Genomic DNA, 15,964 nt, shown 5'->3' with positions numbered 1-15,964 from the left:
TATATAAAAGTATACATCAATTATTCCAACCCAAAAATTTAGGCTTGGCTTTATGTTCACCATGTCCATGTCTACTCGTAATTTTTTTAATTGGTGTAGAATGTTAGTTTTTACTTGGATGATGAATCTTTGGTTATTCAGTACATTTTGATTGTCACTAATTAACAGTGCCATTAAAATGTAAAAATTCCTGGGTTTTGATTTACAAAAATGTGATGAATCCATGCATATGTATTTGCATAGGTAATACATGCACATTATTCAAAGTTAAACTGACACAGAAGGATATAAAGTAAAGGATAAATCCGCCTCCTACCCTTTTGCCCTAGCCTTGCCCTCCAACCCCAACCCCAGCCCCAACTAGGGCCTCTCCCTAGAGGCAATCAGTCTTGCTAATATCTTTTTAAGTGAATATTTTGGTGTTTCTTTGGCTCATTCTGTTTGGTAAGAAGTAAATTGTATATGCTAGATTTACAGATAAAAACAAGTATAGTATGTTCAATTAAATAGTTCTTTCCATTGTTGACAGTATAATGTTTCTGTTGGAGAGGTGGGTTAGGAGACCCTGTTCTATTTTTCTGTAATAAATATTAGTTCCCTCAGGCGCTGGGCAATTCAAGAACAGCATATGCTGCAGAAACCTGGGTCTTAATGCCTTCTGCGTGTTTCCTGGCCATGATCCTTCTCTCTGCTCCTATCTGGCCTGATCTAGAGAATCCTAGTGTTTAGTTGTCTCTACTAGTGACACCTGAGCCTGGATGTGCTCGGGGCTGGTGTCTATTTTTTTAAAGGACTTTATTTCCTTCAGCTCGATTAACGTATTGTTAAAACTTTTCTCCAGGGTTCAGGATAATTTATTTCCTGAATTACTCTCCCTTTGCCTGTGCAGGCAGGAACTGCTGTGTGTGGCTTTCCACATACACTATGATGTTTTCAGCAGCTCGGAAGGACCTGGGAACATCTGGAGTTCACTAGCTCAGCAGCCGGCCTTAACTCCCAGCCCTTTCATGGGTCTTTGCCTCCTTAAGGCCCTAGAACTTTTCTTCATTTTCTGTTGTCTGGCTTGGAATGCTCTCTGTTCAGCTTTTGTCATTGAGGGAAGGGGCATACTCTTCCTTAGAAGCTTCCCTTCAAGCGATTTGGTCTAGGTTATATTTTCAAATTGTATTTTTAATACCGCCTTCCAATTATGTATGATCTGGTCTTTAAACAGTTCATAGAAATACTTTGACCAGCCTTCCAGCCATCCAGCGGGCTCCTGCTGTGTGCAGGAGGTGACACCACCCACATAGGACCAGACTGGTGTTACCCAAACCCACATACACATTCCAGCCCCTCAGACTCTGCTCACCTCCCCTCAGCCTGCTCTCTTCCTGCCCCCTCATCAAGGTCCTGTCCCTCCTCTAACCCCTTAGGGGAGGTTTCTTAACCCCCCAGAGTCTATTAGTGGGGACAGTGTGGCTAGGAGGAGCAAATAGAGGACCTTAGCCTGGTGCTTAGTACATAGTAATCAATTGCACGTGACTTGTGCCTTCTCCAAGCCTCTGTTTCCACGCCTGCTAAGTAAGCTTAATAATCCCAACCCAGCGAGTTGTGGTGAGGCTCAGAGACCTTATAGAGAGTAGAAAATTCTCTGCATGTACGTATGTATCATTGTTCTACTAAGGCCATTGGGGTAGTTTTCAGAAACTACTGGCTGGCCCTGAGCACTGGGGACGTCTCGCTCCCCTGGCCTGTTGTCTCATTTTCCCAAAGAGATGTTCTTGAATAGTAAATAAACTGAATTTGGATAAAGTTATGTTTGAAATGAACCAGAGGGATTACATTTTAAGGAAATCCTACAGTGAATTCTTTCATAAAGAAAAAGTCGCCCTCGGATTTATTTTTTGTAAATATAAGCCTCTTAATATTGCTTAAAATAAGATGGAACTAGATTTCCTAGAGGAAATTAGACTTTAATCAGCATGTCTGGCCTAGCTGAATGAGTTTGTTAGCTGATTTTTTTTTTTTTTCTTTTGCTGTTGTCAATATGATTTTGCTTTGTGCAGGCTGGTGAGATGTGCCTCACTGCTCTGGGGTCTTTATATGGCCTGCGTTTGTTCTGCTGGCCACCAGCTTGAGGGCTTCTGCTGCTTGACGTCACCTCCCGCATCCTGGATGGGAGGCTGTTTGCGAAGTGCTATGCTCTGCTTCCCTTGCCACCGTGAGGCAGCGAAAAAAAAAAAAAAATTCCCCGAGAGCATCTTGAGGTTCATAATATATATTCACAAGTTCTGCCTTGTGCAACTGTAAATCCCATTGTCCTTGGGAAGGATAAGCACCACTTAAAAATGAGAAATGAGACACAGCTTTTATTTCCTAACCTCAGGTACCTCATCAAAGGCTGTGAGTTAGACTCACGAGTCATATATTGGCGTGTTATTTTGGTGAAGCTGAACAGCACCGGGGTGGAAGGCAGCTTTAAGAAATAAAACCATTTTTTATCACCATGAGGATCTTCTTTTTTTCCTTTTTGTCCCTTCTCCACATTTTGACATGGGACACACAGCCTAGTCGACACTCCAGGTCACATTATCCAGTCAGGTCCTGGGAGTGCATCCAGACAGCAGGAAGTTGGCAAACAAAGATGAGAGCATGTGAAAGGCAATGGTGGGCAGTGTTGAGATCCTCTGACAGAAGCACCTTCTGCACTTTTTACTATGTGGCACATCTTTACTTCAGCTCTGGGGCCAGGAAAGAGCACATTCTGAGGGCTGTTGACCTTTCTTAAGCATTTGCCCCAACCCTTCTAGTTAGGGTTTCTGTGCCCTCTTTGTTGTGCATCCAACTGATTTCTTTCGCCATCTTGAGAGGAACTGAGCCTCTGGAAGTTGGTCTTGACACCACATCAGTCTTACCTGCTATAAATAGTTTCTCTGGAGCCAAGACAGATGGTTTCTGAGATCACAGAGGGAGATCTCACTTAGCATCCCACTGTATTTGCAGACAGTCATCTAAACAGACCTCTTAAAATACCAAGGTAATGCTGAGGGTGAGCCTCTGGGGAAGGTTTACGAGCACACCTGGACCCAATCCTCAGTAACAGGCTTTGCCTCTTGTATTAATCATATGGTGTGCTCCCAGGTCTGCTTTTGGTGAATGTGGCTCTTCTGTGATAGGATGCATGTGTTTGCTCAAAGGCCACCCTTTGCTTAGAGCTGAGGATACAGAATTGAGTGAAATTACCCTTCCTTTAAAGAGCTCACACACTCACTCAAGAAGATTCTACTGCCTTTAATGTTTATGGTCTAACAGAGGGGATCAACCAATGAAAAACCATAATAGGGACTATTAAAATAAGGACCTTCTCTAGAAAGTAGAAAAAAGTAAAGCTATAGTATGAACTTTTTTTTAAACATTTTTTATTGTAGTATGAACTTTCTAGATTTAATTAATATAGGCTCGTTTTTACGTGTTTCTCGTAAGCCGGCATTTCAGTTCATTCGGGCTGCTGTAACAAGATACCACAGACGCGGTGGCTTATAAACAACAGAAATGTATTTCTCACAGTTCTGGAGGCTGGGAGTCCAAGGTCAGGGGGCCAGCATGGTCGAATGAGGGCCCCCTTCTGGGTTGCAGGTTTCCCGTATCCTTCCCTGGTGAGAGGAGGAAGGGAGCTCTGTGGGACCTCTTTTACAGGGGCACTCATTCCATTCATGGGGGCTTTGCCTCATGACCATATCACTTCTCAAAGTGATATGCCCTGCCTCCTGATACCATCACATTGGGCATTTGGATTTCAACATACGAATTTGACGGAGACACACAGCCAGGATACCACATAAGGCACATTGCACAGAAGAGATAGTATATTAATTCATGTTTTTAAAATTTCCTTCCATCTACCTATCTAGCCATCCTTTCCTTCTGTCCCTCCCCTCCCACCCCCTTTTTGGTCTTGGAGTGGTAATTTGCATGAAATCTTGCGGCTCAGAAGCCAAATGAAGGACCAAGGACTCTTAGCTCTCAGGATGCTTGCACTATATTCCTTGCACCTGTCCCTGTATCCCTCAATGCCCCCTTCTCAGAAATGTTTGCTTGCTGACTAGAAGTTTTATTTGCAGTGTCCTTAGAAGTAAAATATAGCTCTCCAGTGTTGGTTATTGGGGTTATTTTATTATCAGCCTTGGGAATTCTAGAAAAGAGAAAGAAAACTTAAATATTTTATTTTAGAGTGTTGGTAGACTTGATCTGTTCTTGGGATTGAGCACATGAAATGGAGAAAGAATGAGGAAAGGTTCTCTAGGACCCTTGCTCTGCATGTTACTTTCTCTGAGCTCCATGGTCAGAGGTCCCAGACTATAGACAATGCTTCTGTTAAGCCCAACAGGCAGCATAGCAGAGTAATTCTGCGGATTCTGTGGCATCAGAATCCCAGATCTTTAACTGTGGGGCGTTGGACAAGCAACTTAACCCTAATTAAATCTGTTTCTTCCTCTGGAAAATAGTAGTGATGACCCAATCTATCTCTTAAGGTTGGTATGGAGATAAAAAAATATAAAAGACTTTCCTAGTGCCTGTCTACACTGAGCTCGGTTATTATTAATTATTATTAAACATTCAGCTTAAAGTCGATCCTTTGGTCCCTTCATCTATGTGTCTTTAGTATGTTCCCTGCACATTGAGAAACATAACTTTGTTTCTAGATAAGTAGCAATTTGTTTTTCAGCATCAACTTTTAAAAAGTGATTCAGGTACTGTTCTTAATATGTAAGTAACAAGCATGATCTCATTTAATCCTCACAACAATCCTACAAGAGAAATAGTAACATTATCCCCATTTTATGGATGAGGAAACTGAGACACAGATTATTTATGTAACTTCTCCAAGGACCTAATACTAGCAGTTGGTCCAGTTGGGGTTTAATCTGACTCAAAAGCCACACTCTTTGGGCCCCTTTTCCAGCACTGCCACTATCTGTAAAAGGGAATTATCCCACCAGACCCTGAGCTCCTTGAGAACAGACGTGTTTTATGTTGTGTCTTTAGTACCCCCATATAGCGCCTTGCACACTTAGAAATATGACTCTTCCCAGCCTCACTGTGCTCACACTGAATTCTAGCCATGCCGGCCTCATTCAGTTCCTTTAATGAGTCTTGTTCCCACCTGATGCAAGGCTTTTGCACATGCTGTTAGATCTGTCTGGAGTACTTCTCAGTTCAGTTTTAAGTATAACCAGAGTATTTTCATTTCTGGGCATGATTACGTGGTTGACAACAACATTGTTGCAACCACATTAATCTGAGTAAGAATTGAACAGACTAGAAAAGGAAGGACCAGAAAGGACAATGATGACTTTCTGCAAACATGTAAGGTAACCTCCTTGTGGATGAAGGATGAGAACAATTCAGGTGCTCCTAAGGGGCTCAGTGAAAAACAGGTTTCACGTTATTATGAGAAAGGACTTTCTAAACATCAGCTGACCAAAGATGGAGTGAACTGCCTGGGGATAGTGAATGCCCCATCTCAGGAAATGTTTTGACAAAGGTGGGCAGCTACTCTGCGAGAATATTACTATTATTAGACTTAGTTTTGTAATCAAGGGGGAACAGTTGCAACTTTCTTTTTCAAGATGATGATGGTGTAAGAAACTTCATTCCCCTCTCCTTTGCAATCCTGTCTCATAAATTTCTTAAAACTTCAAAGTCCTGAGTTTTTTAAACCAGACAATAAGGCATAATTATTATTCTGTTGTTTTGTTTTATGGAAGCTACTGATTGTTACCACTTTTGGAAAGGAAAGTTTGTAAATATAAGTCCTAGTTGCTGTACTGGTATTCTTCTGGGTCTGGAGATAAGCCTTGTCTCTTTGCAAGAGGGAAACAGGTAGACTAGGGTATTTGTTCTATCTTTATATTCTTGGTACCATCTCATTGTGAGTGAGGTCAGTGGACTCCAGGATTGTAAGATTTAGGTATTCCTAGTATTAACAAGGCCTGGAATGTCAGATTCAGAATCTTGTCATTTCTCTCCAAGTTGCACACCGGTATTTTTTTCACCACCTGATTTACTACTAATTTAATTCATTGTTATTAAACAGAAGTTCTGTAGGGGAGGTACATTAGCAAAAAGCATCAAGGTCAAAGGACTCTCCCATTTGGGCACTTTGTGGCGAAGTTCATCCATCTAGAAGCTGAAGTGAAGAACATCTGCCCTGCAGCCATATCCGTAGGTCAGACTCTGAAGTGAGCTGACCTAACACTTCACCACGTTGGGAGCTATTGTTTAGCTGTCACTGCTTCCAGTCACTTAACTGCAGGACTGTAGCAACTTAAAACACTGGATATTTTTTAAAGTAAGCAGAGGAGAAAGCTTTTTACATTTGATTAAGTGTTTTATTTTGCTATTCCCCTTCAAATGAACTTTGCACAGTCTATTTCATGAGGAGTGTGGTTTGCTTTGGCGTGGAATCCCCCAAAGCCAAGTTCCTTTTATTGTTATTGCTTAAGTCATATATTTTTATACAAAACATCTTATTACCTTAGATTTATTTTAAATCAAACCAGAGTTTACAAAAAGTCTATGAGTCACACTGAAAGAATGTTAACGAATAGTGCCTCTGAATTTCCAGATTTGGGCATTTCTGATCTTAAAGAATATGACTGTAAGCAAAAATATTATGCAAGCTGAGTAAAATTTAGATAAATAAGGACCAGATGGAACTATAGGGACTTATAAAATATAATACAAATATTATCCTATTTCCTGAAAATAAATCTATATTTCAGTATGAAAAATTATATTTATATTGATGAGTATCAACTTTTTGTTAAATCAGACTTGGCAAGGGATCTCCATTTTAAGTAAATATAAAAGTTTCTGAACTTGAGAAGGGAAAGCTTTTCAAAATCTTAAAATGTGAAACATTTTTATATATTCGTAGCAGTTCTTATAGTAGCTGTTTTATTGGTGTGATTTTCATTCCACTTTTTGGTTACCTGTAAATAATGTGCAGGAATTTGCAATCTCTGAGTTTGAGTTTTTGGATAGCTTACATAATCCTTTGCTTTAAAACACACACACACACACACACACACACACACACACACACACAGATTTGTGTCATTACTTTCTGTGTAACTGATCATTTAATCCTTACTTTTACTTTTATGTCAAAAGAGCTTCTGTATCTATTGCTATTTTAATGCCTTCTTATGGTGTCTATAGTTTATTACCTGAGAATATTTCAATATTCCAAAATAACAGGTACTAAACTTTGTGATCAGTTTTCTTTCTCTTTGAAGGACTTGGTAGGTGCAAATTTTCATACATTACTTCAAGCATATTAGAATAGATGATTGAGATTAGAATATATAGACTCTTTGTTCCTTTTTCAGCAGATTTTATGGGGATTAACTAAAGTCTTGACTGTGTTCTGAGATTCTTAGAAAATCGGTGTAGTGAACACTGTTTAAGAGTGAGCAGAGTATCCACATTTTTAAAAGTATGATTCCAAGTGTGGTAGATAGTTCCTTTGATTCTTGCTGACTTCCCTTATGTAACTATAGCCCTTCAGGTTTTCTCAAAAACTGCTGAGAAAAGCAAATCAAGCAACTCGAGATTTTTCACCACTCTGCTCATGTCCACAAATGATCATGAATGCACCAAGAGCATTGATTTGGGAGAGCAGGCAAATTTGCAAATACAGAAGCCACAAACAATGTTTGAGCACTTAATTGAAACAGAAAAATCAAAATATCTAGGAACCAGACTCCTGTAGTCTGCTTTACATCTTGTTGGCATTCAGATGGTCCATGGCTTGAGAAAAAATAACCTAAAATATCCTTGTTGCATAATCTTTCTTGAAAAGAAGCAGTCAGTTATATTCCAGGATCATCTTTATAACATGAAAATTAAATTTAAAAAAAGGACCAAGACCGGTGTCATTCATCCTTAGAGTCAAGAATTTTGACCACTCTGACATACATGTATTCCTTCCCTCATGTACCGGATGTGCTGCTTAAACCTTAGGTATAACGCATTGGGAGCCCTCATTTGATGCCATTTAACGTCTGTTTGGCTGGCACTTTGACATCACGTACATAACCTTGTTTCATCCTCAAACTCTTAACACGTAGGGTTATTACTTCTATTTCACAGAGACAGAAATACTGGTTCAGAGAGGTTGGTTAACTGAACAGAAATATCACAAGCTATGAGAAGTGGCAGAGGTAAAATCTGAACACAGGTTTATGTGACCATAGCCAATACTCTTCCCACCATCCACTGTGCCTTCCGTTGTTTGTAGGCTGGAAAATTCCTCTGGTAGACGTGATAGAGTCTGAAGTAGATTAAAATTGACCATAAATTGTGTGCCGCTCTTTTCAGATTCCTTGAATTTGAGCCTTCCCGTTGACTTGCTTTGACCAATAGTAGTGAAAGTGGCATGGTGTGGCTTCCTTGGCTTCTAGAGGCCTTGCAACTTATCTCTTGTCCTCTTGAAATACTGCCACCTTGCGAACAAGCCTAGACTGGCCTCCTGAAGGATGACACACCGTATGGAGAGAGCTCTTGGAAGCGGAGGGACCCTGCCATCCCAGCTGAGGCCCCAGCCAGCATAACTGCCAACTCATAGGAGAGCCCAGATGACACAATGCAGAGTAGAAGAACTGCCCAGCTGAGCTCGGTGCCACCCTACAAAATTACCAACAAACAAGTGGTTAGTTTGGTGTTTGCACCACTAAATTTTGCAGCAAAGATAACGAAAACGGTCTGACCCAGCCCCCATAGCTTTCTGATCTCTCTCAGCCTATGCGAGGTCGGATTCTTCTGGTCTGCCGTTTAGAAGGAGGTCTTAGTCCTAGGCAGAGCCTAAGCTTCTGTGTAAAACAAAGGCTTTCTCTCTCTTGCTCTGCACATTATATGGGTTCATAGAGGTCTGAAGTTTTAGAGCTAGAATGACTCTAGAAGTCATGTCGTTCAGCTCTGTGCTTTACTGATGTTAAGTGTCATAACAAAGTGGTCGGGCTACCTACAGAGCCGTCAGAAAATTTAAGTCCTCTCACTCGCTGTCCTGGGTCCTTCTTGCACACTCTATTACCTCTTTTTTTTTTTTTTTTTTATTGATCACTTTTTGCATCAAAGTGCGAATCACATTTTAATTGAACCATAATAGGGAAGCTCAGTTTTTAAAGAATATGGTCACAAAGGAGTTAGGATAGAAAAGAGTCATGTTCTAAGACACACCTCCCTTTATTTATATAAATACAGTTTGGAGCCTGTCAGTTTTGCTCAAAGTGAGACATACTTTAACAGTTTTAACTCACACTTTCTTTTTAAACTCCCTAATGGGAATAGACATCACAGATCAGTAACTTAATACATCTACATATGTTTTTAGTGTACAGTTGAATGTAGTTTTGGTTTGCACATTTTGCCACCCCCACTGCATTATCACCTCTTATTAGTTTGGCCTTCCTGCTAAGAAAATAGTCCACTGTATAGAAAACATGTCTGTATGATTTCTGAACACTGACAGCCACAGAGAGGAACTTTATTAAGTGATATTTAAAAGTAGCATTACTCCTCTGAGGCTGCAGATCTGAACCATGGTTTCTTCCAGAGGGGGAAAAATGTCCATTTTTATGTAATGTTTTTAATACTTCTTTTTGTCTTCACGGGTCTTTCTTGTTAGGAGCAATTTTCTTTTCCCTGTAAAGCAGAGAAAAAAGACGTAACACTGTTTTTGGATCATTGGTAAAGAAGTTTTCCACCTAAATGTGAACTTCAATATGAAATTTTTCCGTGGTTAAAATATCCCTTAGGAGTGGATATGGGAGCCTTTATGACTATGGCAAAGACTGGATTTAATTCCAGAGTCATCCAAATTAAGCAAAATGTGCCTTAAAGCAGTAAAATTAAGCTCTCTCTCTCTCTCTCTCTCTATATATATATATATAGTCCTTTGTAGTGTCTATCATATAATTATTTTATCCGTGTTTCATCCTAAAATGCTTGTTAAAACAATCCACTGAATGTCTAGAAATGAAAATATAAAATCTAATTCTATGGAAATAGTTCACCCATGCAAGGACACTTATTGGTATCCCTCAGTCCCCAGGAGACCCTTAGTTAATTTTTCTAACACATGGTTGTTTTAAGTGTTATGGGCCTATTGTGACAACAGTAAAATTTCCTTTTGCTGAATGGTTGGTGTGTTTATGAGTTACTTTTTCTACTTGTTGGCAGTCTGAACAGTAAAGAAAATGGTGATTGATGGGCTGAAGTGTCTGATGACTTTGACTCTGTCTGAGGATACATTACTGCGTGTTAGGAAATCCTTTCCCAGTAATTCAGAGTTTAAATCCCCCTGGAGGTGTTTGTGATTTTTGTGGGGCTCAGTGATAATTAAGTCCCTCATACTTGGCTTTTTAAAATTGCTCTCTGAGCTAAAGTAATCCTTCTGGAAATTCAGATGGATTTAATATCCATGTGTGATGGGTCTTTTGGTTGTATATCACTCTTACCATCAGAAACTTGTTTAGGTTAAGGTAAGATTATGGTATACTAAGCTTGCCAGCCTTCTGTTTCTGGATCATTTGATGCCTTTTTCTATCTCCAACCAATTTCTTAATAATCATTCAGCAAACCTTTATTGAGTACCTGCTCTGGGCTTGGCACCAAGATGCAAAGAGGAGTTGGGAAAAGCCCCCGTCTGGAAGGGTTCCACTGAGAGTAGGAGATGGCACAGAACCTTGACTCATAAGCAAGCTATCATGATACTACAAATTCAGTGGTACTAAGAGATATTGCACTGACCCACAGGACAGGTTGGTCAACTTTACGGGGAAGAGAGTCAAAGAAGGTTTCATAGAAGAGGTGACACTTGGCTGGTTCCAGTGGAATTTCATAAAAGAAAGGAGGTAGCAGATGAAAGAAGGCATGAACTTCAAGCATTCGGTGCCTCAGTGCTTTTCAAATATAGATATGTAGATCACCTCTGTAAAAATACACAAAACAACTTAATCCTGTTTATTTCTAATTAGGGAAACTGGGTGAAGAAGAGGTGCTGGAGAGAAAATTCTCAGTATATACTGTTTTGAGTCTAGTGCCTTGTGCCTGTATTTTAAAATAGATACTCTTTTAGGAAAGAAAACATTAAGACAGTGGTTCCTTAAACAATATGATGAATTCCCTAGCCAGCTACTACTTCCTGCTATGTTTTTTTTTTTTTTTAATGTTATCCCTAGTTGTGGAATAAAGGAATTTTTTTCAATTTAAACATGTTTCAGAAATAGACTGCTGAGGGAGAAGTTTTTAAGCAGATTTTTCTACATCTCTGAAATCCTGCCTGACCCTTCTGATTGGGAAAAACCCAATGTTTTGAGAGACTCTCCAACTCACTGATCAAGTTCTCTGGCTCTCGAGTTGGAAAGCCAAATGAGTCATTTAGAGTATCCCGGGGGGAAATTGTTGGTCTTATCTCGGGCAATATGTAAACACCTGACTTAAATTCCTGTTGTCCCTGTGAGTGTCACACAACTACGAGGAGGAAATTAGTTGTTTATTGTATGTCAGTCTTGGTCATCTATGAATGATTCTCAAGCCTGCCATTAATTAGGAGAAGTTAGTTTGTTTTCTTGGATTGAACTCTTTTTATTTTAGACATTGATTTATCACTTATATATATAATGTTCTATATCTGCTCCTGCAGAAAAAAAATCATTCAGTGAGTAATATGGGTACACAGAAACAGGACTGAAGAGATGAAAGGAAGGAAGGCGACAAGAATAACAAGTGGGATGAAGAAAGACTTCATGTCGGGGTGGGGAGAGGGCCCACCTAGCATGCTTTGCACAGTGCAGACCACGAATCAGGTGCCAGCGCCAGCAAGTAAGACCCGTGGGTCATCACCCACCTCACCAAGCCACAGGCATCAATTTCCACTTCCACAGTCGTCTTTTTGTTCACTGTCTGTAAAATGATCAGCTCGTTCCCTCAAGGTTTTTGCTGTGGAGTTGAGGAGACAATATTTCAACAGAATTGATGCTGTATGGGAAATCCCAAGTTCATTTTTATACAAGTGCAAAATAAAATATTCGAAGCAGATGAGAAGCTTGCAGTGGTGATAGGAACGTAGGCTTTGGTGCAAAACAGTCTCAGGTTGGAATTTCATCTTTCCTGCTTAGAAGCTGCAAAGATTTGGTCAGGTCTGACCCTGCTGAGCCTCCGTTTCCCCAACTGTACATGACACTAGTAATATTGAACATGCTTAGTTGTTACGAGGATTAAATGGCGCAGACGGGGAAGTATGTGGCCTCTTTGGCACACAGATGTTAAATAAGTGAGCTGCCTTACTATGTGCTGGCATTGTACATAAAGCATTATGTATCCATATTATTGTTAAAACCTTATAACAATGAGGAAGCTGAGAGGTTAACAGTCTTCCATGGTCACAAGGAGTGGGGCCCGATTTGGACTGAGAGGTCTGACTCCAGAGGCCCAGCTCATAATCCTTTGTCTCTGCATCCTCTCCTCAGTGCAAGCCAACAACACACCCACCCCACAGGGAAAGGATTAATAGACTGCTTCTGGAAGAGACGAGTTTTAGAAGTCCTTGGTACTGGTAGACAGAGCCACTGAGGTATTATCTAGGGTAGATTATTATTTAAATATGCAAAGACACAAAGGGGGGCAGCTGGTGAGGGAGATGGCACTCAGAACTGTGCCAACAAGCAGTTTTGCTTGAATAGCTCAAGAGCATTAAAATTAGGAGGATACAAAGCCAGAAAGAATTTTCTTTATTTTTCAAAAGGACAGAGAAGATCCCTTTATCCACCCCCCCCCCTTTTTTTTGGTGGTGGTGGGAGGTAATTAGGTTTGTTTATTTATTTATATGGAGGTACTGGGGATTGAACTGAGGACCTTGTGCATGTTAAGCACACCCTTTACCCTTGAGCTATACCCTCCCTGCAAGAAAGAAGTAAAATTTTAATGTAGCCTTGCCAAACAGATGCCTAAAATATCCCAATCCAGTATCTATCTTACTATTCTGTTATAAACTATGTAAGTTTTGAAAAATAAATCCTTTTTTTCCCCAATTCGTTAGCCTGCATTTCTAATTTAGCTCTTGACCCCCATCTCTCACCCCTCTCACGCCCAGCTAATGCAGCTGTCCAGAACCACCGCTGCTTTAGAACAGTTGTTCACACAAGGGCACGTGGTAAGAAATGTGACCTTTTTCTATTGGCCGGTCAAGGTGTCTCATTTTCTTGTATTTTCACTGATGACTTTAAGAGAAATCACAGCAGTAGTCAAATTAAAAAAAGAAAGAAAGAAAGAAATGGAGTTTTCCGTGCAGAAAGACTCATGGACCAAAAGCAGACCATTGGCACTGAGTTCAGCATTCATGTGAGGCTATTAATGGTATATTTATTTTATGTATGATAGTTCATTGAGAGCCCAGAAAGTTGCTAAGAGTTTTGGATTCAGCCTGCTTTTATTGAATAAAAACTCCAACGGGTCTTTTTCTTCCCTTTGAGTATGAACGAAGAGAAATTTCCCATTTGACTTTTGTAATGTTCCAAGATCAAAGGAGTTTATGCTGAAAATTAGCTCTGTGAAAGCCTTGTGTAGAATGAGTGCGATCTGATTCTCCCAAATCTAGTGAAAATGGGGTGTTTGGCCCACCAGACTTTGAAAACCAGCCTCACACAGGGTGTAACCAGGAGCTCACATTCTTTTCTCCCTGCACTGCCTTTGTAAAAATGGCCCTAGTGTCATCTTGGCAGTGTTGTTGGGATACCTAAAGCAGCAATTTCCCTCAAATTCATTCCCCTGAAACAGTTCAGAGAAACAAACTCTTGGCAGTAGAAATGCTCTCTGGGTCTGGAAATTTCATAAGTCAGAGTTAAAACAAAGAATGGTCTAAAATCTATTGCTGGTACAGAATCTGAAATGTAAATTATCTGGATCAAGGAACCTTTCCTGGCTCTTAGGGGCCTGCCTCTCTAATTGCTATAATAAAGAATGTTTTCAGAACTGCGTGGTGATAAAAGCATTTACTATGGTAAAAATACTTGGAATCCAGATGGGTCATCTGTTTAAAAACCTTTGTCTTCTGTTGCTTCTCTACTCCAGCATTTATACAGGGAACGTTTTGTTTGTTTCTTTTGTTTTTGAAAAGTAGGTTTGGTTTGGAAATTTTTCCTATCCTATTACATTTTTGCAAGAAATATTTCATTTATTTACTTCAAGTCAATTTAATTCTAATTCTGAGGCTCCATGCTTCTGGATGGAGGCAGAATCATGCTCAGTCATTTGGTGGCTCATTAACTCTCAGGGTTCTGGTTCTGTCACAAAGCTTTCTGACACTCTTAGGCCCCTGTGGTCACTGCCATCAGTCCATCAAGCCCATACGTACACAAGCCTACATGACATCTTCACATCCAGAATTCCTGCTGCTTCCAGGCCCCGATGCTTGGGACTCAGGACTTCGTTGAAAGTGAGATCCATTATGCCTGGAGTCTGCTGCGCTCGACCATTGTCTGCAGGGTCTTACAGCCTGTGTGTGGGCTGGAGGGGCAGGCAATGGGAGGCCACTGGGCAGTGCAGGGCTCAGATCCTCACTTCTCAGGGGACCCACAAGTCTCTTGTTTGTAGTCACCATTCAGAAGCACTTTTCCTCTCCCAGCAGCCCTCCAAGTCACCTACCACCTCCATTAATATCTTCTCAGTGCCCTTCAGAACCAATGACTTCTGGTTGCTTCAAGTTTTCAGCGCCACAAAAATCCCTGAGTCAAAGACTTCCAAAGCTTAACTCCTTGCTCAACATGAGGGAGAAAAGGGGAAAAATTGTATGAACATATGCAATCAAATATTTGTAAAATAGTCTCACCAAAACATATAAATAAATGGGTGTATAGACATAAATTGTCCGGAGGGATCCTCGGGACACTGTTGGCGGTGGCTGCCTCTGGGGAGTGGGGCGGAGGGCCGGGCCCCAGAGCCAGTCCCTTTCTGTGGTTTACTATGCCCTTCACACTGGTACATGTTATTTTTATGTTAATAAAAAATTTAAGGTTATTAATTTGAAGAAAAACAAATTATTTTAATTCACTAACCATAAAACACTTTCTTCAACCAAACCTTACCTACCTTAAAAATTGTCCTGATTCTGTGCCTCCGAATGCTGAGTTCAGGAGTTAATTTGCCCAAGGTTACACGATGGCAGAGTCAGGTTTTGAACCCACAGGTGTCTTACCCTTAGGTCTGTGAATGCCCTTTCACCTACTGCCTGCTTCAGCCTCCAGGGCCAGTTCATTCCACTAAGTTCTTGTCTTTCATTGCCTGAGTAATGAGGCCTGACAGACCCCCTTCGTCAGGCCACACATCTATGCCAAATCCTTGAATACCAATAAATACCTGAAACCGTGTTTCAAAATACACCATAAAATGTAAATAAGAATGACACATAGTTCACCTCAAGTTTACACACAGCAGCAGTGTGCGGAGTGAGCAGTAAAACACGTGGGGGAGGTTTAACTTGAAATATTAGGCAAAAGCCCTAAAAGAATGAAATAATAAACTGAGGAAAAATTAACTATACCTCTGAATGTACCATAGCTGTGCATTTTGTTTAAGTCAAATAAAATATGACATTATTAGCAAACGGCAAATTATGGGTTGCTGCCTATGGTTTGGTTGTTTGCTTAAGGAAGCATTTATGGTTATTGCAAATTAATAAGGATTTGTTTTTTATAGGATGCTATAGTTATACATGAAGTCTATGAAGAAGGGGCAGCAGCCAGAGATGGAAGACTTTGGGCTGGTGACCAGATATTAGAGGTATATGATTACGAATTCTATTTTATACCAAGAAATGTGGTTCCTTTCCTGACCTTGATCCAAAAAGTCAGTTTATCTACTCACCGTCTTCTACTCAACTGTATTTTCACCTATTTTTTTTTTGTCAGTTTAACAAAAC

The 15,964-nt window shown here is 40.3% G+C and overlaps 1 protein-coding gene across 8 annotated transcripts in view; it reads left to right on the top strand.

The window, feature by feature from the left end:
• The window catches only part of PATJ (PATJ crumbs cell polarity complex component), a 291,813-nt gene that overhangs the window by 235,106 nt on the left and 40,743 nt on the right, over positions 1 to 15,964 (top strand). For all 8 annotated transcript variants that reach the window (XM_074376367.1, XM_074376369.1, XM_074376370.1 and 5 more), the window contains one exon: positions 15,742 to 15,825. In XM_074376367.1, the coding sequence (XP_074232468.1) occupies positions 15,742 to 15,825 (84 nt within the window). The remainder of the gene's footprint in view (positions 1 to 15,741; positions 15,826 to 15,964) is intronic.

The sequence above is a fragment of the Camelus bactrianus genome, chromosome 13 (assembly GCF_048773025.1).
Source record: "Camelus bactrianus isolate YW-2024 breed Bactrian camel chromosome 13, ASM4877302v1, whole genome shotgun sequence".
NCBI classification, from domain to species: domain Eukaryota; kingdom Metazoa; phylum Chordata; class Mammalia; order Artiodactyla; family Camelidae; genus Camelus; species Camelus bactrianus.
This window is presented reverse-complemented; position numbering and strand designations above follow the sequence as displayed.